The 23,827-nt window shown below is 42.2% G+C and overlaps 2 protein-coding genes across 11 annotated transcripts in view; one reads left to right on the forward strand and one right to left on the reverse strand.

The window, feature by feature from the left end:
* LOC139265703 (ecto-NOX disulfide-thiol exchanger 2-like) overlaps nucleotides 1-5,283 on the forward strand; it is a 460,596-nt gene extending 455,313 nt beyond the window's left edge. For all 10 annotated transcript variants that reach the window (XM_070882954.1, XM_070882953.1, XM_070882961.1 and 7 more), the window contains one exon: nucleotides 1,345-5,283. In XM_070882954.1, the coding sequence (XP_070739055.1) occupies nucleotides 1,345-1,482 (138 nt within the window). In that variant the 3' untranslated portion in view covers nucleotides 1,483-5,283. The remainder of the gene's footprint in view (nucleotides 1-1,344) is intronic.
* LOC139265704 (centrin-1) overlaps nucleotides 1-23,827 on the reverse strand; it is a 100,704-nt gene that overhangs the window by 48,419 nt on the left and 28,458 nt on the right. The window lies entirely within an intron of this gene.

The following is a 23,827-nucleotide window of genomic DNA, read 5'->3' on the forward strand; positions in this document are numbered from 1 at the left end:
CTAACTCCGCCCCCCAATAGACTTGCCACACCGCGCCAAGCCCCAGGAGAGTCGGCAGAAGGGCCAGAATCTCGGGACATCTCTTTGGCGTCGTTTGGATTGTAGGAAGTTGGCACCTCACGTGAGTGCGCCGAAAAAACGGGAGGGCCAAATTTGGGCCCCTTAAGTGGCAGTCATGCTATCAAAGCAATGTGTTGAACAGAAGCCAGGCCCATCAGGTGAAGCCTAGAATTAGAATTGCCCATTGTTGTTTTCAAGGTATCCTAGTATCAGGTGATTGAACATCATTGCCAAATAGATCTATTGCTTGCTCTGTCAGTCTGAGTATGTTGCATGGACCAATGAGGCCCAGGAAAGGAATGAGGGAAAAACAATTTAAAAGAGGGGTTGAGGTGCAGTGCATTGGTTTGAGGTCAGTCTGATGGGATGGAAGTTTCCTCAGACCTATTCTATGTAAAATTAGTTTGTGACAATCCCAATCCAGTCCTTTGTGCACGTAGGCTGTCTCCCTCCTCTGGCAGCAAATAATTGACCCTTACTGCCTCTAAAGAGACGATAAAGATGGCTGATTTGGAAAATATCGCACTGATATAACACGGGGTTACCTTTCGGAGGCTCTCGGGCAGATTAGATAATATTTATGTCTGCTTTTGGCTCAAGCTGTATTTGATCTAAGCGTGCCTGACGCTGAAACTGGGTCCTCAAAGCAGAAGAATTTTGTCCAGCAGTGATATCCTTTATCCTGAGCACAAAATATCTCCAACATTTTAAATATTTCTAAGACTTCAAGAGTTTGTGTTTCTGCTGGTTGATGGACTTCTTTTACCAATGCAGCCATTCAATGTGCATTAATGCTTACTGTCCTATCGAAGAGATTGCACAAGTTCAAATATTTCTCAACACTAATGGATCTCAGTGATGTTGCTCAGGGACCCGGGAGAATTTTGGGATTACTTGTCATGCAGATCCCTGGGGGCACTCTCTTTTTTTTTAAAGTTGGGTGTATCACCCAGGGCTGAGACTCAAGGATGAACAGTGAAGGGAGGGAGTGGAGCTTAGCTACAACACTTGGGGTATGCCTGCAAGGGAGGGAGCTGGAGCAGCTTGGAACGATATGTGCGGGAGGGAATGGATGGAGAGCTGCAACAACAGGAGGTATGGGAGTTGTGCAATGCATAGCACAGGCACTTTAATTGAGTCTCAGGTTTGTGGAGATCCTCTACATCATACTGTAAATTGCTGATTTACACTAACCTCTATCATTTTATTGTTAGGAGGATATGGTTATCCACACATGTCCCTTGAAACAAGAAACTATCATTGCTGTCTGTGTTCTCTGTGCAGATCTCGCCCGGTGAAATAGAAGGCCTCATGACACGGCTGCATCATGTGTTCCAGCAGGAGATAACTGGAGTTGGTGCAAGTTTGGAAAAACGTTGGAAATTTAGTGGCTTCAACGGAATCAAGACTCTCCAGAACTAGTAACTTAGTGAATATTCACAAGATCACAGGACTACTCCATACCCCTCAGTGCTGTTTCTGACTAAAGAAGATACCAGATTTTTTTTTAAAGATTGGTTTCTATGACTTTTTAAAAAAAAAAAATGAGAAATCCTCAGGCTTGAGCAGTATGAGCTGCACCTGGAAACAGGCTTAATGAACAGAATTTTGTTTATCAAACCCCAAATATTGGGTGATAAACTGTGCTGTGCAATTATTGTTGGTGTAGAAAATGAAACGTTCCATGGCTGAACAAGTAGTAGAAGTAAATATTAATACCGAGAGATAAATAGAAACGCAACAACTTAAACAATGAAAACTATACAGCGCATTCTATTCCCACACACACACGGTCTCAAATGAATCAAACCATTTGTGTGTCTCCTCCAAACTAGCTCTATATTATAAATATAGTACATTTACCAAGACATTTGTTTTTATTTTTCTGTCAAAACCAGGTGTATTCTTTTAAATTCCTAACACATCTGTAGATGCTTTTATTGATCCAATTTCTCCCATAATGAAGTGCTGATGGAAATCAAAAAGCACTAACAAATATTATACCCATCCCCCCACCCCCACTAAAAACAAGTTTTCTGAGAAGCTATTGATTTTATTTATACAAAAGCAAAGTACTGTGGATGCTGGAATCATGCTGCGGCTCAATTCCGGCGTGTGAAGGAACTGCAGCCCCTTTCTCCATTCCCGTTTCCTCGTCGTCTCTCTCCGGAAGGTGGTTATGCATAGTAGGGTATTGTTCCGTGGACAATGCCAGTTCTGCAGTACCCTCACTTAAGTGGCCGTACTTTGCGTGAATTTGGATAGTGAGTTATGGTAGGCTGTTTGAATGCGGGAAATATCTGCACTGAGCTTGATTTTGTCCTTGTGTAACATCCACACAAGTGCACTTTCAAATTGGAATCACTGAATATTGATTGGGAGTGGGAACCTTGGCAGATTTTTCTGCTGCTTCATCTGGAGACTGAGGTCACTTGAAGTATCACTGGCCCAGCTGAGATCAGCTTACTCGATGCAGACCAACAATCGAACTTGGAACAGTCTTGGTCTGTGCAGCTCAGTTCCACATCACATGGTAATAAATATCCACAAAACTATTTGGGTAATCTTGTGCAAATCCACCTTTGTCTACAGCGGTGTAAATGTGGGTAAATTTGTTCAAGTAATACATAGCAGTGTCAACCTCCATTTCAGATCATTCTTTCATCCAGAAATAGCTTAGTTTCAGATAGTTGAAGTTTTATTATATAATAGGCTGTAAGAGAAACTAGATTTTTCTATCCCCAATCTTCTGTGGCAAATGGAGAGCACAAGTTTGCATGTCATGCTATTTCTATGGGTTTTCATCTGCGGCATTAGTGATTGACCATTGCCCTCACTTCTGTCATTAATATATATGAGGAAAGGTGTTTGCAATGGGCTGAGCTAAATGGAATGAAATCTAATTATTCCCCTGTTCCTTATAAGGACGGCTCTAATGGGGGTTAATGTTAGCTACATGCACCTTACTGAAGATACAAAATGTAACCTGGGAAATTTTCAAAATGTTTATGTTAAAACTGGGGCAGAATGTGCCAGTATTTGTGATGGAAAAGGAGAAATATGAACATTGTTAACATATTTTCAGGTCCAAAGTGCTGTATGTTTAAGTAAACAGATAATATTTAGTGACAGAAATCGTTTACATCACAAATCTGTGACAAAAAGAAAACATCCCTGTTATACTTTAATGTCTTTGTATCTCTGGAATTGATCTAGCAGTACTTTCTGGACAATATATCTTGTTTGTACAGGCTAAGCTCACTGTATTGATAAAAGTTGTATTTTTAGAGATAAATTATTTTTTACAAAGCTTTAATACTTGAGCGTTTAGTTGATCTCTGTTCCTATGGGTGAAGAACATGAGCAGCACCTACTGTTAATTATAATGTAAAAAGCTGAGAATTCTTTCTGCTGTTTTGGTATGTTTTATACCACCTGTATGATGTGATGGACGGCAGCATTCTGCTGCTGCTAATCTATGGGTTCAAACAAGCCTGATATGCTCACTGATGCTTGTTAAAGTCTTAAAGTACTTTTTTTTTTAAATAGTGCAAGCTGTGTGTTATTTAGAAGTAATTATTAACAAGTGCTAGTTTACACGGCATGTTATCTTACAGGTGATGGTGAGTTACCAACATTGTTTCATGTGCAATAGGCTCATAATTCATGAGAGCTGAGGTTTAGCACACAATAATATCTGAAGCTCAAAATTTCCAGTAAGATGTTCTGTTTATTCTGTGGGCACAAATGATCCCTAGAATCTTATCACAGCCTTCCCCATTACAAACTATTTGAGCGACCAGTAACTATGATGTGATCATTTGCATATGTATTACTCAGCTAAGCAAAGTGAAAAACAAGTAAAAAGATTTGAATATTTCTGTTAAGTGAATAGATACAAGCTTCTTTAATAGTTCAGTGGATATGGTATGATACTGAACTTTATCGACTAACGAGGTTCCAGGTTCAATCCTCATGTGTGCTAAATCCGTTGATCTCAGCTGGTGTCATGGGCAGTGCATTTGGTTTTGATGTCCCTGGGCTAGGAAGGGGGGAAATATCAGCCTGCTCTGATTGCTGCCCATTCGCCCCTGCTGTAATGTGTATGGGATTGTATAGAATTACATTAAATTTACAACATAGAAACAGGCTGTTTGTTCCAAGTGGTTTATGTCGGTGTTTATACTTCACACCAGCCTTATCCCACTCTAATTACCTGTTCCCACCCTGCCCCATATACCTCTATTTCCTTCTCCTTGACGTATACATGATGACTCTCCTTAAATGTGTCAAACAACTTTTGAATGTGAGAAAAGCAATTGAGTTTTGCTTTCATGCCCCAGCTATCAAATAGTTTGCTACCATTTGCTTCCCAGCTTCATTTTCTGGCCAATATTTATTCCTCACCAACACTACCAAAAACAGATTACCTGCTCATTGATCCCATTGCTTATTGTGGGGCTTTGCTGTGCTCAAATTAGTTGCCACAATTCCCTACATTATAACAATAATTGCATTTCAAAAATACCGCATTGGCTGCAAAGTACTTTGAGATATCTTGAGGCCATGAAAGACACCATATAAATGCAAATTTTTCTATTTTTGGTTATTTGGGTGACATACCAGAGAGCTGCCAGTGGAGCCAGAGATTGGCAGAACTCACCATCTTCAAGAAAGGAAGGGGAGGAAATTAGAGGGAAAAAATTTTTATTAACAAGTGAGCTGAATAAAACAATTTTCTTATTTGCACCCATTGTATTCACTGTTCTGAACCAAATCTTTTTGATGAGATTCCACATTTATCTAGGTTTATTGCTGAGAGCTTTGTGTTATGCATTGATTGTTACTTCAACAATATCCTAAATGGTGCAAATTTGCAGATCCTTTACAACTGCAAGAAATTGTACAACAGAAAATTATTACTAATTACTAATTTTTGGATAATTCCTGCTATTTTTAGGAACACTTCACATGAGAAGAGAATGAAATTATCATTAATGCCCATGGAATAAAATCTAACTTGACTGAGTGGGATACTTTGGTTAACCTGTATCCTTTGTTTCTAGGCATTTTTACAATAACATTTTAAGCGGGGAAAGGGATTGTATTTCTGAATGCTCTATCATTTTGTAATATGTCCTCATGATTAGCAAGTTGTATTTCAATCCTGTTTTGTGATTTATTAAAATGGATTTATAAAAGGTTTTATAAAGAAATTATTTAAATGGCTGAAATTTGTTTCGCATTTGATAGTAAACAATTCATTTTTCAATGACTAATTTCTGCTTTCAAAAATTCTGATAGAATAATATACAATCAACATAAATGTTTAATTCTCTGATAACTGACTTCCCACAAATGATACAGTAGTGGAGGGGGGAGGAGGGGGGCCAAAACTGTACTTTTAATAGTCAGACATAGTGCACAACGAAATCTCCCTCAGTTGTGATTCACTGACAAGATTAGTTCAGATGAAAAAGTCCTCTGGAAACTAACCCTGCTGGCTTCTGAGACATCTTTTTAATATGCACCTGAACAGGCAGGTTTAGTGTCTCTTCTGTAGAATGTGCTTCCTACAACAGACACCTTCAGTACTGGACTGGAGTGTTGACTGAAATTACATGCTCAAACACTGACCTAGAGACAAGAGTGCTTCAACTGAAACAAACTGACACAGAATCCTACTGTATTCAAGTGAGGCATATTTACAAGACACTCTGTTTTTCAATAGATGTGACAGAAGCCACACAATTGTTAGACCCACAGTAGGTAATTCAGCAATTGATCTGAAAACGGCATTTGCTTTAATTTAAGTTAATGTGAAGTTCATTTTGAACAAAATGAGTTGACATTGTAAAGGTTAATCAGATGGTTGAATGATTATCTTAATCCTGTAAGTTGTCTCATTAATGCAATAAAAGCTTCCCTAATTGGTTACTTCAGTTAAAACATTGTGTTATCAAAATTTGGCTTTAATTGTCAGTTAAAGTGGTTAAAATGTAAAAATGCATAGCTAATTAAATGCAAAACGTTTAAGTCATCAACTGCTTCTTGATGCATTGCTGCTAAACGTAATAAAAATTCCCAAACAAAACTAATGATTAATGACAGCCTAAAGATCAAAAGTATATATGCTCAGCTAGTTTCCTAATCGTGTTGATTAATTTCTAGCACACTAGTACTTTATTAGTTCCTGCATTTGTATGGAAGTTTCCCAATATATTGCTTTCTTGTTGAAGGACAAGTGCCCAGGAAACTGCTGGGTGTGTGCTTGCAGAAATGGGAATATTTTTCTTTGCACACAATGACAGCACCAATCTCTGGTCAGTTACAGTAACCAATACCACCAAAAAATGATTAACTGGTCAGTTATACCATTGTTGCTTATAGAAATTTGCTCTGTGAATTTTGGCTGCTGAATTTGCCTACATATAATAACATTTCATCATCATCATCATAGGCAGCCCCTCGGAATCGAGGAAGACTTGCTTCCACTCTTAGAATGAGTCCTTAGGTGACTAAACAGTCTAATATGAGAGCCACAGTCCCTGCCACAGGTGGGACAGACAGTCGCTGAGCGTAAGGAAGGGTGGGACAGGTTTGCCGCGCGTACCTTCCGCTGCCTGCGCCTGTTTTCTGCATGCACATGGCAATGAGACTCGAGACGCTCAGCGCCCTCCCGGATGCACTTCCTCCACTTAGGGCGATCTTTGGCCAGGGACTCCCAGGTATCAGTGGGGATGCCACACTATCAGGGAGGCTTTGAAGGTGTCCTTGTAACGTTTCCTCTGTCTACCCTTGGCTCGTTTGCATTGAAGGAGTTCTGAGTAGAGTGCTTGCTTTCGGAGTCTCGTGTCTGGCATGCGGGCAACGTGGCCTGCTCAGGGGACTTGATCAAGTGTTGTCAGTGCTTCAATGTTGGCCTGGTTGAGGACACTAATGTTGGTGTGTCTGTCCTCCCAGGGATTTGTACGATCTTGCGGAAGCATCGTTGATGGTACTTCTCCAGCGACTTGAGGTGTCTACTGTACATGGTCCATGCCTCATACAGGAGGCCGGGTATTACTACAACCTTGTAGACCATGCATCACCCGCGCCATGACAGGAGCTGCCGACTGCTGGACGGACCACCACCTAATCCAATCCATCATCAACATTAACATTGCCCCAAAGCAGAGGGTACAGCAGAAGCAGTTCTGCAAAACCAGACCCAGCTAAGAGAGCCCTCTACAGCTTAGCGCCTCTCAGCCAACCTGGCATGCCTTGATGATCCTGAGATGCTGAATCTGCCCTCCAGGCCTCTATTACCAGTGCCTGTGAAGAGACACTTGGTCACTCAACCAGAAAACATTAGGACTGGTTTGATGAAAATGATCAGGAGATCGCAAGCGCAAAGCATTTCTGAGCCTCAAGCAACAACCCAACTCGGGAGCTGAAAAACAACATTACAGATGGCTCAAGGCTCGGGTCCAACAAAAAACCCGGGACCTAAAGAACAGGTGGTGGATGGAGAAAGCACAGGAGATACAACAACTGGCCGACAGCCACGATATGTGAGGATTCTTTACTGCAGTCAAGGCCACCTACGGTCCAAACTCCCAAGGCTCCACCCCACTCCTGGCCAAGAATGGGGAAACACTCATCAAGGACACCGAGGCTGTCAGGACCTGATGGAAGGAGTACTTTGAAGAACTCCTCAATCGAGACTCTGCCTTTGACTCGAGTGTTCTCGACTGCATCCAGTAGCATGCAACCCGCCACCAACTCAGTGAAACTCCAACGTTGCACGAGATAGGCAAAGCCATAAAATAACAAGGCTACGGGTGCGGATGGAATCCCTGCTGAGGCGCTAAAATATGGCGGAGAGGCTTTCTTGGTGCGGATACATGACCTCATCTCTCTCATCTGGAGGGAAGAGAGCATGACGGGCGATCTGAGAGATGCAGTGATTGTGACCATTTTTTAAAAAGGGGGCAAGTCCGACTGCGGCAACTACAGGGGAGTCTCTCTGTGGCCGAGGAGCTCCTCCCGGAATCACAATGCGGATTTCGGCCCAGACATAATCTTTGCAGCGTGACAGTTGCAGGAAAAATGCAGGGAGCAGCGCCAGCCCTTATACATGGCCTTTTTCGATCTTACAAAGGTCTTTGACACTGTCAACCGTGAGGGTCTATGGAGCGTCCTCCTCTGTTTCGGATGTCCCCAAAAGTTTGCCAACATCCTTCGCCTGCTTCATGATGACATGCAGCCCGTGATCCTTACCAACGGATCTATTACAGACCCAATCCACGTCCGGACCGGGGTCAAACAGGGCTGCGTTATCGCTCCAACCCTCTTCTCAATCTTCCTCGCCGCCATGCTCCACCACACAATCAACAAGCTCCCCGCTGGAGTGGAACTAAACTACAGAACCAGTGGGAAGCTGTTTCACTTACGCCGCCTCCAGGCCAAGTCCAAGAACACCCCAACCTCTGTCGTTGAGCTGCAGTATGCGGACGACGCCTGCGTCTGTGCACATTCAGAGGCTGAACTCCAGGATATAGTCAATGTATTCACTGAGGCTTATGAAAGCATGGGCCTTACGCTTAACATCCGTAAGACAAAGGTCCTCCACCAGCCTGTCACCGCCGCACAGCACTGCCCTCCAATCATCATGATCCACGACACGGCCCTAGACAACATGGACCATTTCCCATATCTCGAGTCTCTTATCAACAAGGGCAGACATTGATGCGGAGATTCAGCATCGCCTCCAGTGTGCCAGCGCAGCCTTCGACCATCTGAGGAAAAGTGTTTGAAGACCAGGCCCTCAAATCTACCACCAAACTTATGGTCTACAAGGCTGTAGTAATATCCGTCCTCCTGTATGCATCTGAGGCATGGACGATGTATAGAAGGCACCTCAAGTCGCTGAAGATATATCACCAATGGTGTCTCTGCAAGATCCTGCAAATTCCCTGGGAGGACAGGCGCACCAACATCAGTGTCCTCGACCAGGCTAACATCCCCAGTATTGAAGCACTGACCACACTCGATCAGCTTCGCTGGGCAGGCCACGTAGTACGCATGCCAGATACGAGACTCCCTAAGCAAATGCTTTATGCGGAGCTCCTTCATGGTAAATGAGCCAAAGGAGGACAGTGGAAACATTATGACACCCTCAAAGCCTCCCTGGTAAAGTGCGACATCACCACTGACACCTGGGAGACCCTGGCGCAGACCGCCCGAGGTGGAGGAAGTCCATCCAGGAGGTCGTTGAGCTCTTCTAGTCTCAATGCAAAGAGCTTGAAGAGGCCAAGCGCAGGCAGCGGAAGGAGCATGTGGCAAACCAGCCCCACCGACTCCTTCCCTCGACGAAAGTCTGGACCACCTGTAACAGAGTTTGTGGCTCTCATATCGGACTGTTCAGCCATCAAAGAACTCCCTTTTGGAGTGGAAGCAAGTCTTCCTCAATTCCGAGGGACTGCCTATGACAGCCTTGCAGACCATGAGCTTGGTGGTAGATTTGAGGGCCTGGTCTTCGAACACTCTGCCTCAATGCGAGAAGTATTTGTAATAAGATGGACGAATTAACTGCGCAGACAGCTATTAACGAATATGATATAATTGGGATTACGGAGACATGGCTCCAGGGTGACCAAGGCTGGGAACTCAACATCTAGGGGTATTCAACATTCAGGAAGGATAGACAGAAAGGAAAAGGAGGTGGGGTAGTGTTGCTGGTTAAAGAGGAAATTAACGCAATAGTAACGAAGGACATTAGCTTGGATGATGTGGAATCTGTATGGGTGGAGCTGCGGAATACCAAAGGCCAGAAAACGATAGTGGGAGTTGTGTATAGACCACCAAACAGTAGTAGTGAGGTTGGGGACAGCATCAAACAAGAAATTAGGGATGCGTGCAATAAAGGTACAGCAGTTATGGGCGACTTTAATCAACATATAGATTGGGCTAATCAAACTGGTAGCAACACGGTGGAGGAGGATTTCCTGGAGTGTATTAGGGATGGTTTTTTAGACCAATATTTCGAGGAACCAACTTGAGGGCTGGCTATCCTAGACTGGTGATGTGTAATGAGAAAGGACTAATTAACAATCTTGTTGTGCAAGGCCCCTTGGGGAAGAGTGACCATAATATGGTAGAATTCTTTATTAAGATGGAGAGTGACACAGTTAATTCAGAAACTAGGGTCCTGAACTTAAGGAAAGGTAACTTCGATAGTATGAGACGTGAATTGGCTAGAATAGACTGACGAATGATACTTAAAGGGTTGACAGTGAATAGGCAATGGCAGACATTTAAAGAACACATGGATGAATTTCAACAATTGTACATCCCCGTCTGGAGTAAAAATAAAACTGGGAAGGTGGCTCAACCATGGCTAACAAGAGAAATTAGGGATGGTGTTAAATCCAAGGAAGAGGCATATAAATTGGCCAGAAAAAGCAGAAAACCTGAGGACTGGGAGAAATTTAGAACCCAGCAGAGGAGGACAAAGTGTGTTAATTAGGAGAGGGAAAAATAGAGTATGAGAGGAAGCTTGCTGGGAACATAAAAACTGACTGCAAATGCTCCTATAGATATGTGAAGAGAAAGAGATTAGTGAAGACAAACATAGGTCCCTTGCAGTCAGAATCAGGTGAATTTATAATGGGGTACAGAGAAATGGCAGACCAATTGAACAAATACTTTGGTTCTGCCTTCACGAAGGAAGACACGAATAACCTTCCGGAAATACTAGGGGACCGAGGATCTAGCGAGAAGTAGGAACTGAAGGAAATCCTTATTAGTCAGGAAATTGTGTTAGGGAAATTGATGGGATTGAAGGCCGATAAATCTCCAGGGCCTGATAGTCTGCATCCCAGAATACTAGAAATAGTCGATGCATTGGTGATCATTTTCCAACAGTCTCTCTACTCTGGATCAGTTCCAATGGACTGGAGGGTAGCTAATGTAACGCCACTTTTTTTTTTAAAAAAGGAGGGAGAGAAAACGGGCAATTATAGATCGGTTAGCCTGACTTCGGTAGTGGGGAAAATGTTGGAATCAATTGTTAAAGATGAAATAGCAGCGCATTTGGAAAGCAGTGACCGGATCGGTCCAAGTCAGCATGGATTTATGAAAGGGAAATCATGCTTGACAAATCTTTTAGAATTTTTTGAGGATGTAACTAGTACAGTGGACAAGGGAGAACCAGTGGATGTGGTGTATTTGGACTTTCAAAAAGCTTTTGACAAGATCCCACACATGAGATTGTTCAAAATTAAAGCACATGGTATTGGGGGTAATGTATTTACTCCAGACGGGGATGTACAATTATTGAAATTCATCCATGTGTTCTTTAAATGTCTGTGGATAGAGAACTGGTTGGCAGACAGAAAGCAGAGAGTTGGGATAAACGGGTCCTTTTCAGAATGGCAGGCAGTGACTAGTGGGGTGCTGCAGGGCTCAGTGCTGGGACCCCAGCTATTTACAATATACATCAATGATTTAGATGAAGGAATTGAGTGTAATATCTCCAAGTTTGCAGATGACACTAAGCTGGGTGGTGGTGTGAGCTGTGAGGAGGACGCTAAGACGCTGCAGGGTGACTTGGACAGGTTAGGTGAGTAGGCAAATGCATGGCAGATGCAGTATAATGTGGATAAATGTGAGGTTATCCACTTTGGTCGCAAAAAAATGAAGGCAGAATATTATCTGAATGGCGGCAGATTTGGAAAAGGGGAGGTGCAATGAGACCTGGTGTCATGGTACATCAGTCATTGAAAGTTGGCATGCAGGTACAGCAGGCGGTGAAGAAGGCAAATGGTATGTTGGCCTTCATAGCTAGGGAAATTTGAGTATAGGAGCAGGGAGGTCTTACTGCCGTTGTACAGGGCCTTAGTGAGGCCTCACCTGGAATATTGTGTTCAGTTTTGGCTCCTAATCTGAGGAAGGACGTTCTTGCTATTGAGGGAGTGCAGCGATGTTTTACCAGACTGATTCCTGGGATGGCAGAACTGACATATGAGGAGAGACTGAATCGACTGCGCCTGTATTCATTGGAGTTTAGAAGGATGAGAGGGGATCTCATAGAAAGATATAAAATTCTGACGGGACTGGACAGGCTGGATGCAGGAAGAATGTTTCCGATGTTGGGGAAGTCCAGAACCAGGGGTCACAGTCTAAGGATAAGGGGTAAACCATTTAGGACCAAGATGAGAAGAAACTTCTTCACTCAGAGAATTGTGAATTCTCTACCGCAGAGAGTTGTTGATGCCAGTTTGTTAGATATATTCAAGAGGAAGTTAGATATGGCCCTTATGGCTAAAGGGATCAAGGGGTATGGAGAGAAAGCAGGAAAGGGGTACTGAGGTGAATGATCAGCCATGATCTTACTGAATGGTGGTGCAGGCTTGAAGGGTCGAATGGCCTACTCCTGCACCTATTTTCTATGTTTCCTCAGGCGGCCGAAGGCTGCACAGTCGCACTGGAGGCGATGTTGAATCTCCTCATCAATGTCTGCATTTGTTGATAAGAGGCTCCCGAGGTAAGGGAAATGGTCCACGTTGTCCAGGGCCGCGCCATGGATCTTGATGACTGGGGGGCAGTGCTGTGCGGCGAGGACAGGCTGGTGGAGGACCTTTATCTTACGGATGTTTAGCGTAAGGCCCATGCTTTCATATGCCTCAGTAAATACGTCGACTGGAGTTCAGCTTCTCAATGTGTGCAGATGCAGGCGTCGTCCGCGTACTGTAGCTCGACGACAAAGGTTGGGGTGGTCTTGGACCTGGCCTGGAGGCGGCGAAGGTTAAAAAGCATCCCAGTGATTCTGTAATTTAGTTCCACTCCAGCAGGGAGCTTGTTGACTGTGAGGTGGAGCATGGTAGCAAGGAACATTTCATAAATAACTCATTAGCTATGAATCATTTTGAGATTTTGTGAGGACACAAAGGTGCTATATAACTGCAAATGTGTTCCTTCTTCCTTGGACTAACTTGTTCCCTTAGGAACACAAGAATTGCTAGATGAAAAAAGACTACGGTCCTACCATCCTGGTAGTTGCATGATACATTAATAATGGAGTTGTTGACTTATCACGGCAATCAATTTCTACCAATTAGTCTATAACAGACCTAGGCATGACGTATGGAAAACCTCCAGTACCTATAGTAGAAAGCTTTAGCAACAATAAGTCATCTGTTCCACTCAGGCATGCTACACTTCCCATCTTCTTGCAAATGACTCCTATACAGTATCCATTTAAAGAAATAAATATCTAATTTGCATTTGAATGAATCAACACTATCTGCTTCCACCTTCTCCCTCGGGAGCCTGTCCTATAGCTTTACCACTTGCTCACTGAAGTAATATTTCCACAGATTAGTTCCAAATTTATGCCCCTTCAAGTGCAGGCCATGTCCTCTGGTTCTACTTTTCTGCACAAGGTGAAAGAGCTCTTCAAGATCTACATTATTTAGTCCCTTTGAAATCTTAAAAACAGCAATCCTATCTCTTTTCCTGTGTGAGCACGCCTAATTTATGTACATTTTTATCATAATCCAATCCCTATATCACCTCAATCATTCTGCTTGTCTCTTATGTATCCGTTCAATAGTGCACTATCCTTGAATTTTGAAGTTTATGGAAGATGAAACTTGGAAGATCAGCGAGGGGGGTGTTGGAGAAATCAACATGAGGTCAAAAAAGTATAGATTTTGGTTTCAGCTGGATGGGAATGAGGTTGGAATGAAGGTGTAAGCAAGCATTCGTGATGGCAACGAGAATATGGCATTTGAAACTCCTGGATTGAGCAGGAGACAGGTTGCGAACTATCTGGTGTAGCCTGAGCAAGCGAGCAGGGAGAGAGATGCAAACGGGCAAGGATATTGAGTTTTTTGGTGGGGCCAAGAACAATGGTCTTGGTTTTCCCAATGTTCAGTTGGAGGAAATTATGGCTCCTCCACAACTTAATGTTGGTTAGGCAGTCCGACAACAAAAATATTTGTGGATTTGAGGGAAATGTGAACTAGGTGTTTCTGCATAAATACAGAAACTTACCAACATGCAAATGAGGAACTGGAGAAAGCAAAAGATGAAATCTTGGTATACACCAGAGGTGACCTTGAGAAGTGAGAAGCCATTGCTGGCAATGAGCTGGCTGCATTGGGGCAGGTAGGAATGTAATCATGCAAGAGCAGACCAATGTGGGTGGACAATGGAGAAGAGGCATGATCAACCAAGGTAAACACTGCAGTGAGATTCAGGAGAGATATTATGCCATGATCACCAAGGATGTCACTAGTGAATTTGACCAGGGTGGTCTCAATGCCGTGAATGGAGGAGAAACCAGACTGAAGGGATTCATAGAATCATAGAATGGTTACAGCACAGAAGGAGGCTATTGAGCCCATGCCGGCTCTCTGCAAGAGAACTTCAGCTAGTCCCGCTCCCCTGTCCTTTCTCCGTAGACCTGCATTTTTTTTTCTTTCAGGTACTTATCCAATTCTCTTTTGAAAGCCACAATTGAATCTGCATCCACCACCCTTACAGGCAATCCCTTCCAGATCACTTGCTGCATAAAAAAGTTTTTCCTCATGTCGCCTTCGATTCTTCTGCCAATCACCTTAAATCTGCGTCCTCTGGTTCTCTGCCCTTCTGCCAATAGCAGCTATTTATCTGCACTGTCTAGACCCCTCATGATTTTTTGAACGCCTCTATCAAATCTCCTCTCAACCTTCTCTGCTCCAAGGAGAACAACCCCAGCTTTTCCAGTCTATCCACGTAACTGAAGTCCCTCATCCCTGGAACCATTTAAAATCTTTTCTGCGCCTATTTAAGGCCTTCACATTCTTCCTAAAGTGCGGTGTGCAGAATTGGACACAATACTCCAGTTGAGGCCGGACCAGTGTTTTTATAAAGGTTCACCATAACTTCCTTGCTTTTGTACTCTATGACTCTCTTTATAAAGCCCAGGCTCTCGGATGCTTTTTCAACCTGCCCCACCACATTCAACGATTTGTGCAAATAACCCCCCATGTCTCTCTGTTCCTGCATCCCCTTTAGAATTGTACCCTTTAGTTTATATTGCCTTTCGTCATTCTTCCTACCAAAATGAATCACTTTGCACTTTTCAGTGTTAAATTTCATCTGCCATGTGTTAGTCTATTCCACCAGTTTGTCTATGTCCTCTTGAAGTCTATCACTATCCTCCTCACTGTTCACTATACTTCCAAGTTTTGTGTCACCTGCAGATTTTGAAATTGTGCCCTGTACACCCAGGTCCAAGTCAATATAATAATAACTTTTAATGATATAGTGTCTTTAACGTAGTAAAACGACCCAAGGCGCTTCACAACAATTTTATAACATGTCAGATATTGACCATTGAGGGAAAGAGAGAAAAACTGTGAGAAGGAAGTGTAAAAAGAGGTTAAAGGCTCGGGTCTGAAGCGGCAGCCAAAATGCGCAAACAGATAGACACAGGTGAGAAAACGTAAAAAAAAGAAATTCAAATTACATTGTAAATAATGCAATAAGGAGTATACACTAGTAAAATCAATATAATAAAGATTAATTATAATTAAAACAAAATTAAATGTATACTATAATTATAAAAATCAGCAATTGAATCAAATTAAATTAGTTATTAGCTTTCTTTAAGATTCATTCCCTGTCCAGTGATTCAATTAATATGGAAGAACCAATCCTCCATCCTTGTGATGTCATAATTTTATTACTTTTTATTTCTCATTTTGTCCACTTGACAGGACCTGGTAATAGCTCCATGCTCGAGCTGTCTCCGTTGTCAGGGAGACACTGATGTTTAAATTTCCTTCCGGCTGCTCCAGGCTTGAGCTGCCTCCTTTGTCAGGGAGACACATGTTTAAATCTCCCTCCAACTGCTCCAGGCTCGAGCTGCCTCCGTTGTCAGGGAGATGCTTATGGGACCCCAGCTCTTTACAATATACATTAACGATTTAGATGAAAGAATTGAGTGTAATATCGGCAAGTTTGCAGATGACACTAAACTGGGTGGCGGTGTGAGCAGTGAGGAGGATGCTAAGAGGCTACAGGGTGACTTGGACAGGTTAGGTGAGTGGGCAAATGCATAGCAGATGCAGTATAATGTGGATAAATGTGAGGTTATCCATTTTGGGGGCAAAAACACGAAGGCAGAATATTATCGGAATGGCGGAAGATTAGGAAAAGTGGAGGTGCAATGAGACCTGGGTGTCATGGTTCATCAGTCATTGAAAGTTGGCATGCAGGTACAGCAGGCGATAAAGAAGGCAAATGGTATGTTGGCCTTCATAGCTAGGGGATTTGAATATAGAAGCAGGGAGGTCTTACTGCAGTTGTACAGGGCCTTAGTGAGGCCTCTCCTGGAATATTGTGTTCAGTTTTGGTCTCCTAGTCTGAGGAAGGATGTTCTTGCTATTGAGGGAGTGCAGCAAAGGTTCACCAGACTGATTCCAGGGATGGCTGGACTGTCATATGAGGAGTGACTGGATCAACTGGGCCTTTATTCACTGGAGTTTAGAAGGATGAGAGAGGATCTCATAGAAACATATAAGATTCTGACGGGACTGGACAGGTTAGATGCGGGAAGAATGTTCCCGATGTTGGGGAAGTCCAGAACCAGGGTCATTGACTTAGGATAAGGGGTAGGCCGTTTAGGACTGAGATGAGGAGAAACTTCTTCACTCAGAGAGTTGTTAACCTGTGGAATTCCCTGCCGCAGAGTGTTGTTGATGCCAGTTCATTGAATATATTCAAGAGGGAGTTAGATATGGCCCTTATGGCTAAGGGAATCAAGAGGTATGGAGAGAAAGTAGGAAAGGGATACTGAGGGAATGATTAGCCATGATCTTACTGAATGGCGGTGCAGGCTCGAAGGGCCAAATGGCCTACTCCTGCACCTATTTTCTATGTTTCTATATTTCTAATCTCCCTCCAGCTGCTCCAGGCTCGAGCTGCCTTTGTAGTCAGGGAGACGCTGATGTTTAAATCTCCTTCCAGCTGGTCCCAATATATATCAAGAAAAGCAGTGGTCCTAGTACTGAACCCTGGGGAACACGACTGCAGTCCGAAAAACAACTACCCTCTGTTTCCTGTCACTTAGCCAATTTCGTATCCATGCTGCCACTGTCCCTTTTATTCCAACTTTGCTGGCAAGCCTATTATGTGGCACTTTATCAAACACCTTTTGGAAATCCATGTACACTACATCAACTGCAATGTCCTCATCAACCCGCTCTGTTACCTCATCAAAAATCTCAATATAGTTAGTTAAACACGAATTGCCTTTAATAAATCCGTGCCGGCTTTCCTTAATTAATCCATACTTGTCCAAGTGACTGTTAATTTTGTCCTGGATAATCATTTCTACAGCTTCCCCACCACCGAGGTTAAACTAATTAGTCTGTAGTTGCTGGATTTATCCCTGCACCCTTTTTTGAACAAGGGTGAGAACATTTTCAATTTTGCAGTCCTCTGATACCACCCCCATATCTAAGGAAGATTGGAAGATTATGGCCAGTACCTCTGCAATTTCCATCTTTACTTCCCTCCGCATCCAATGATGCATCCCATCTGGTCCTGGTGACTTATCTACTTTAAGTACAGCCAGCCTTTCTTTCTCTATCAATTTGTAGTCTGTTCAGTATCTCAACTAGCTCCTCTTTCATTATGACCTTGGCAGCATCTTCTTCCAGATGCAAAGTATTCATTTAGTACCTCCATGCATAGGTCTCTCTTTTGGTCCCGAAACACCCCCCAACTCCTCTTACTATCTGTTTACTATTTATATGTCTATAAACGGGAAATTGTGCAAAGTTAGAAGGTAGCAATCTGTGCCTCTGGATGCTTGGAATGCCAGATTGGAGATGGACGCCTCTTACAACTTCAGGCTGGCAAACATTTGCACTTAACTCCTCCTTCAATTAAACTGCCAGCAACCTACCAACCACGCTTTCATGATTTCTGTAAGTGACACTGGTTTTTAAACTCCTTATTTATCATGACAAAATTTTAAAAAACACAATACCAAGCTAATTCTTGGACAAAATGCCTCAAATTACTATTTTGACTCCTGTGTCAGTAAATGTACAGGCAACTCTCGATTATCCGTACACGGATCTAACGGAGAACCTGCTGCAACGGCGTTTTATCTCGATCACCAAGTGTCAATCACACACAAATTGACTCAGGCGTGCACTCCTTTCTCACTTCGCAACTAACATAGGCATTAAATAACTGTCACACACGTGAAAATCTCGATCACTTCAACTCGCAAGCACACATAAGTTGAAGCAGGTGAATCCATTGTCATGTATTTTATTACGTTCATGCTATGATAACACGAACTAAGTCTTCGTGGTTGGTTCTATCACCGTCAAATTTCAGCTCTGAAACGTGCACTCGCCCTAGTGGCAAAATTGTTTACCCGGAATAGCCCAATCCCCGAGGGACCCGAATAATTGAGAGTTGCCTGTATTTTCAATTTCTGGGGTATTTCTCAGTGAATTCCAAATGATTGTCACAGAAATCTGCATATGTGACATTGTAACACCGGAAGTGTGATGGAGACAAGAAAGTAGTTACTATTTTTATTATTTTAGTAGCTTACCAATATGCTATTTTACAATAATTGGGGTATATAACACACAAAAGTCCAAATTCCATTTTTATCACATTGTATTCTGATGTTTATGATAGGAGGAGGTTCTGGGTTTGACATTTAGCAGCAAGAGGAGGGTAGATTTCCCTCACTGTTTATAGGTAAGAGTTCTAATTTGCTGTTATTTGGCATTTTGAGCCAGTCATGAGAGCACAATGCCAAAAGTGTGATGGGCATTAGTACGCACTGATATACCAGATATGTTCTGATATTAGATCAGGCAGCATCTGTGGAGAGAAACAGAGTTAATGTTTTGTGTCTGTGACCTTTCGTCAGAACTGGAAAAGTTCAAGATGTAACAGATTCTTAAGGAAGTGCAGGGGCAGTGGGAGGGAAGGAAAGAACAGAAGGACAATGAAGATGGTAAGAGACAAACGGAAATCCTGTGTGAGGGAAGACCAGATCTTCTTCAAGGTGTTCATTCCTAGAAGTGGCAGTGAATTAAACACTAATACAAAAGCAAAATCCTCAAGTGCCCGTGAACTTCCTTAAGAATTTGTTACATCTGGAACTTTTCCAGTTCTGACGAAGAGTCACAGACCCGAAACGTTAACTCTGTTTCTCTCCACGGATGCTGCCTGACCTGAGATTTCCAGCATTTTGTATTTTTATTTCCGATTCCAGCATCTGCATTATTTTTCTTTTGTGTCCTTATATTAATTGTATTGCTCCTGTGGCATTGCTCACAGTAAGTTGGGTGATATGCCAGCACGGGGGAGGGGTAGATTGAAGAATGGCAGCACAGCAGAGGGTGAGATAAGATTTGATAGCGGGGAGGGGGAAAGAGATCAGGGGGTTCAAAATTGTGTCTGAGCTGCATCATTAAACCTTAATGTAAAAATAGTTACTTTGAAATTCTACATATAAACAACAGAAAGCACAGATGGACCACAGTGACAGAAGTGGCACTGGTGATAACGAGAGGGAGGGAAAGTAGTAGTTCAGTAAACTTTTTTTAAAGTCAATACTGAGGCCAAAGCCAAGCAGGGTTGCAATAAAGTGAATTGCATTAAGTTTTTGTTGCTCAATTTAAAGTTTTACTTATTGTTACAGTTGTTGAGAAAGTGGTTGATTGTCCGGGTTGGGAGTTAACCATGTGGTAAGAATGGACCAATCAGGTGCAATAAATATGTCTAAGAATTATAACAGAGACTACACTTCAAAAATGTATTTCATTGGCTGTGAAGCACTTTGGGATGTCCGGTTGTCGTGAAAAGCACTATATCAATGCAAATCTTCCTCCTTTTCTAGGCTACAATAAGCTAAGCATGATATTTAGTAATGGGAAATGTGTTCCATTAAAGCTTTACAGTGAAGAGTTGCAGGAAGTGTTTGATGATGCTTGCTATATGCAATCTTTTAAAATCTTGTACAGTCTATCACTACTTGTACACAGAGCAACTCGGGTGCAGATTCAAATTCAGTCCAGTTCTGATGAATACGCCCAACTGAAACATTCATTTCTCTTTCAAATCCTGACCTATTTGTTTTGCGTTTCTATTCTTTCCTGTGTTTATTTGAGATTTCCAGCATTGATAATTTTTCTTTGTATCTTATTTAAATTTATGTGTGCACATATCCAGCAGTTCAGTCTCTATTTATTTTCAGCCTACAGTACAAGTGTATGTATATTTTATGCTGTTGTTTGCTTATCGCTGAGCCAACAACACCCTGGTATTAGAGAACTTTATAATAAGCAAAATAATGCAACTGTGATCACTCATTTTCGCTAGAAAATAGCTCTTTATTCAGAATTTACTCCTAAACATTAGCACACATTGTTTTCTTCTGACCTGTATTTCATAAACTGTTTCTCAGCAGTCACTTTAGAATTGGTTTGAGAAACTCCACTATTGATTCCTTAATGATGGTTTATTAAGGATTTTTAAATCTAACAAATTGTTGAGCAGAAAAATAAAATGGGTAGCCTTGAGCATACTTGACAGATGATCACCACCTCAAGTTGTAACATGGTCCCTATTTAATAACTGATATTGGTTCATGGAGTAATTGTTGCCCAGAATAACTGTAGCATACTGTAAAATAAAAGTACGCACTCACTGCAAGTTTAATCAGAAATATTTAAATCACAATCATTAATCTCATGTATCAAAACCATTAAAAACACCCGCAACTCTTGGCCAAATGAAAATGGACCCAAACAAAATAAAACATTGGAAATCCTCTCACTATTCACCTTAGTAAATAAATGTCAGTGTTTGGCTGTACCCCGTGTGACAATATCTTGCTCATTCCTTTTATGCCACAAGATCGTCTATACAGATACTCATATACCACCCGCTGTAAGTACTCTCGGGCATCTGTACAATTATCGCTATCTACATAAGCGAAGGATGTTTAACTTGCAAACCCACTGAATTGCCTCTGAACTATTCCATTCCTAAAGTCAATTCATGGACTTCTATTTTTGCAACACAAATTTAAAAAGAATAGCCTTTAATAAATCTTTTAAAAAATAATTTATGGGCTCTACTTCAACCACAAGTTTGTGGTGAATTCCATATTCTAACCACCTTCTGTATAAATTATTTTTCTAACTCTGCCCTCATTCTTTTTCTATCTGAGCATCCTACTCATCTTGCCCATATGCTGATCGATTTAATTATCGAAGGAAGGGTAAGCATTCTGCACTAGAGTCGTGCTTGCAACGTATCTGCTGCTGTTTGCATGCTGTTCTCCATCACATTACTGAGTGTTTTCCTGTCGTGCTTATTTTCATTGCTCAACCTTTCCCTCCCATGTAGCCCTCAACTGCACCCTTGATAATGTACAATATCAAAAGGTATTTTTTGCATCAAAACCCATGATTTGATACGGAGCGGTAACAGTAATCAGATTTAAAATTTAACAGTAAAGCTATTCACTTAACCCATGATCTTTGATCACACATTCTTCAATAAATGATTATTAGAATATGAGGTTTTAAGTTTTAATGTAACTTAACTCCTGTTTGTCTTTTTCCTGCATTGAAAATTTCTGATTTAAACCAAAAAGACTCACCATTGTCAAATAGTTAAATGGAGCATGACGACAACTACAAATTGTCATATTGAGAGACTCTATTATGTAAGTTACACGTCATCAATCAAGAGCACTGAAATAATAGTTATACAGCAAGGCAAAACAGGACTTGGTTGAATTTTGCCCCTCAAATCATTTATCACTTTCTATACGTTCACGTAGAACACCAGAGGGGCCTCCTTCTAGTACACTGCACGGTTCCTGCTCCATACTGCCATTTATTGCATAACTAATTTTCTTTATTGTAACTCCACATATAGGGTTACCACCTTTTGCTAACTGCAAAATGATAGAGGCAGGGCTGGGTGTAGGATCATGGTCTTAATTTTGAGATTTGCTTTACTGATGAACATTCATTGAAAACTTTATGAAGCTTTGATTAATATTTTACGAGACACACACAAAGGTGAATGGGGAAAAAAATGAACTATTTTTAAAATCAGACATTTAGTTCCTTCTTTTAATGTTATAAATTTCCAGTGATACTACTCAAAAACTGGACTGCCCAGGTGGTAACCTTAGCCGCAAGGTCTGTGCATACCTAAACTTCGCACTCTCCAAGTTACCATTCCCGAAATTCCGACTGGCTACTCCTTTTGGTAACTTATTTTTAATGAACAAAATTATTTTTTAATGTGGATGTTACCTATTGCGTATAGTGTTCTACATAGAAAGTAAGTGCAAATATAAAGACAACACCTTATCTCCTGCAAGCAAATTAAATAAATTATCTCTGAAATACATTATACAGCAGTCATAGTGCAATGCAATGGCAGGAGCACCCTCTGGTGTTCCACACGACAGACGACAGATTCTCGGTCACAATATGCAACCTGCTGGTTACAGTTTATCATTTAGGTTTTAATTGAATTTTCATCCGGGTGCCTGTGGTGCAGAGAACTGATTCGCCGCTATTTCCTGCTTATCCAATTACTTGCAATGAGTTGCAAGTTCCTGCTGCTCGCCAGTTGCATCGAGGACAAGGTATCCAGTACTGCCCCCGCCTCCCACCCAGCAGAAAATGTGGTGGCAAATAAAAACAAATCTGCAATAAACTAGAATTTACAGTCATTCCTCATTTAAATTTCCTCCATGTAAAATAGTACTAACTGGCATCTTATGTGGGATAATTACCTAGGACTTTATCTCTTTAAAAAATCTGTGCATGGGGACCTGGCCCCTCTCTAATATATGTACGGTGTTTATTTTGGGGGCATGCTCTTAGTTATTTTTCTCTTGGCATTAGCAATAGATCTCCATGACCCGTGATTTGTGGTAAACTAGAGGTGATCCAAAACTCAGTAGTCTGTGTCCTAACTCACACCAAGTCCCACTCACCCATCACATCCGTGCTCACTGACCTACATTGGCTCCCGGTTAAGCAAAACTTCGATTTCAAAGTTCGGGAGGTTCGGAGGTCACAGCCATCGTCTGGGCACGTACGTGATTGGTAAGCAATCGTTCTCTTTTATAATCGGATAAGTCTAATTCGGGGGATGGCAGGCCAGCTCAGTCCTGTGGACTGCACATCCTGTGGCATGTGGGAAGTCCTGGACGCTTTGCGCGGCCTAGACAACCATGTGTGCAGAAGATATCTCCAGTTTCAACTACTCGAACTCTTCGTTTCAGAGCTTGAGCGGCGGCTGGAGTCAATACGGTGCATCAATGAGGCTGAGAGCTATGTGGATAGCACGTTTCAGGAGGTGGTCACCTCACAGCTTAAAATCATGCAGGTAGAGGGGAAGTGGGTGAACACCAGACGGAGGAAGAATGCTTAGGCAGGGAGTGCAGGATTCCCCCGAGTCCATCTCGCTTTCCAACCGATATTCTCTTCTGAGCACCTGGGGAGTGTAGCCAGAGCCAAGTCGAAGGCATCATGGGTTGCTCAGCTTCACAGGGGGGAGGGACAAAGAATAAAAAATCTGTAGTGGTAGGGGATTCAATAGTTAGGGGAATAGAGAGGTGTTTCTGCGGCCGTAGATGTGACTCCAGGATGGTATGGTGCCTCCCTAGTGCCAGGGTCAAGGATGTCACAGACTGGACGCAGGGCATTCTGGGGGGAGA

The sequence above is a fragment of the Pristiophorus japonicus genome, chromosome 6 (genome assembly GCF_044704955.1).
Source record: "Pristiophorus japonicus isolate sPriJap1 chromosome 6, sPriJap1.hap1, whole genome shotgun sequence".
Classification (NCBI taxonomy): Eukaryota; Metazoa; Chordata; class Chondrichthyes; family Pristiophoridae; genus Pristiophorus; species Pristiophorus japonicus.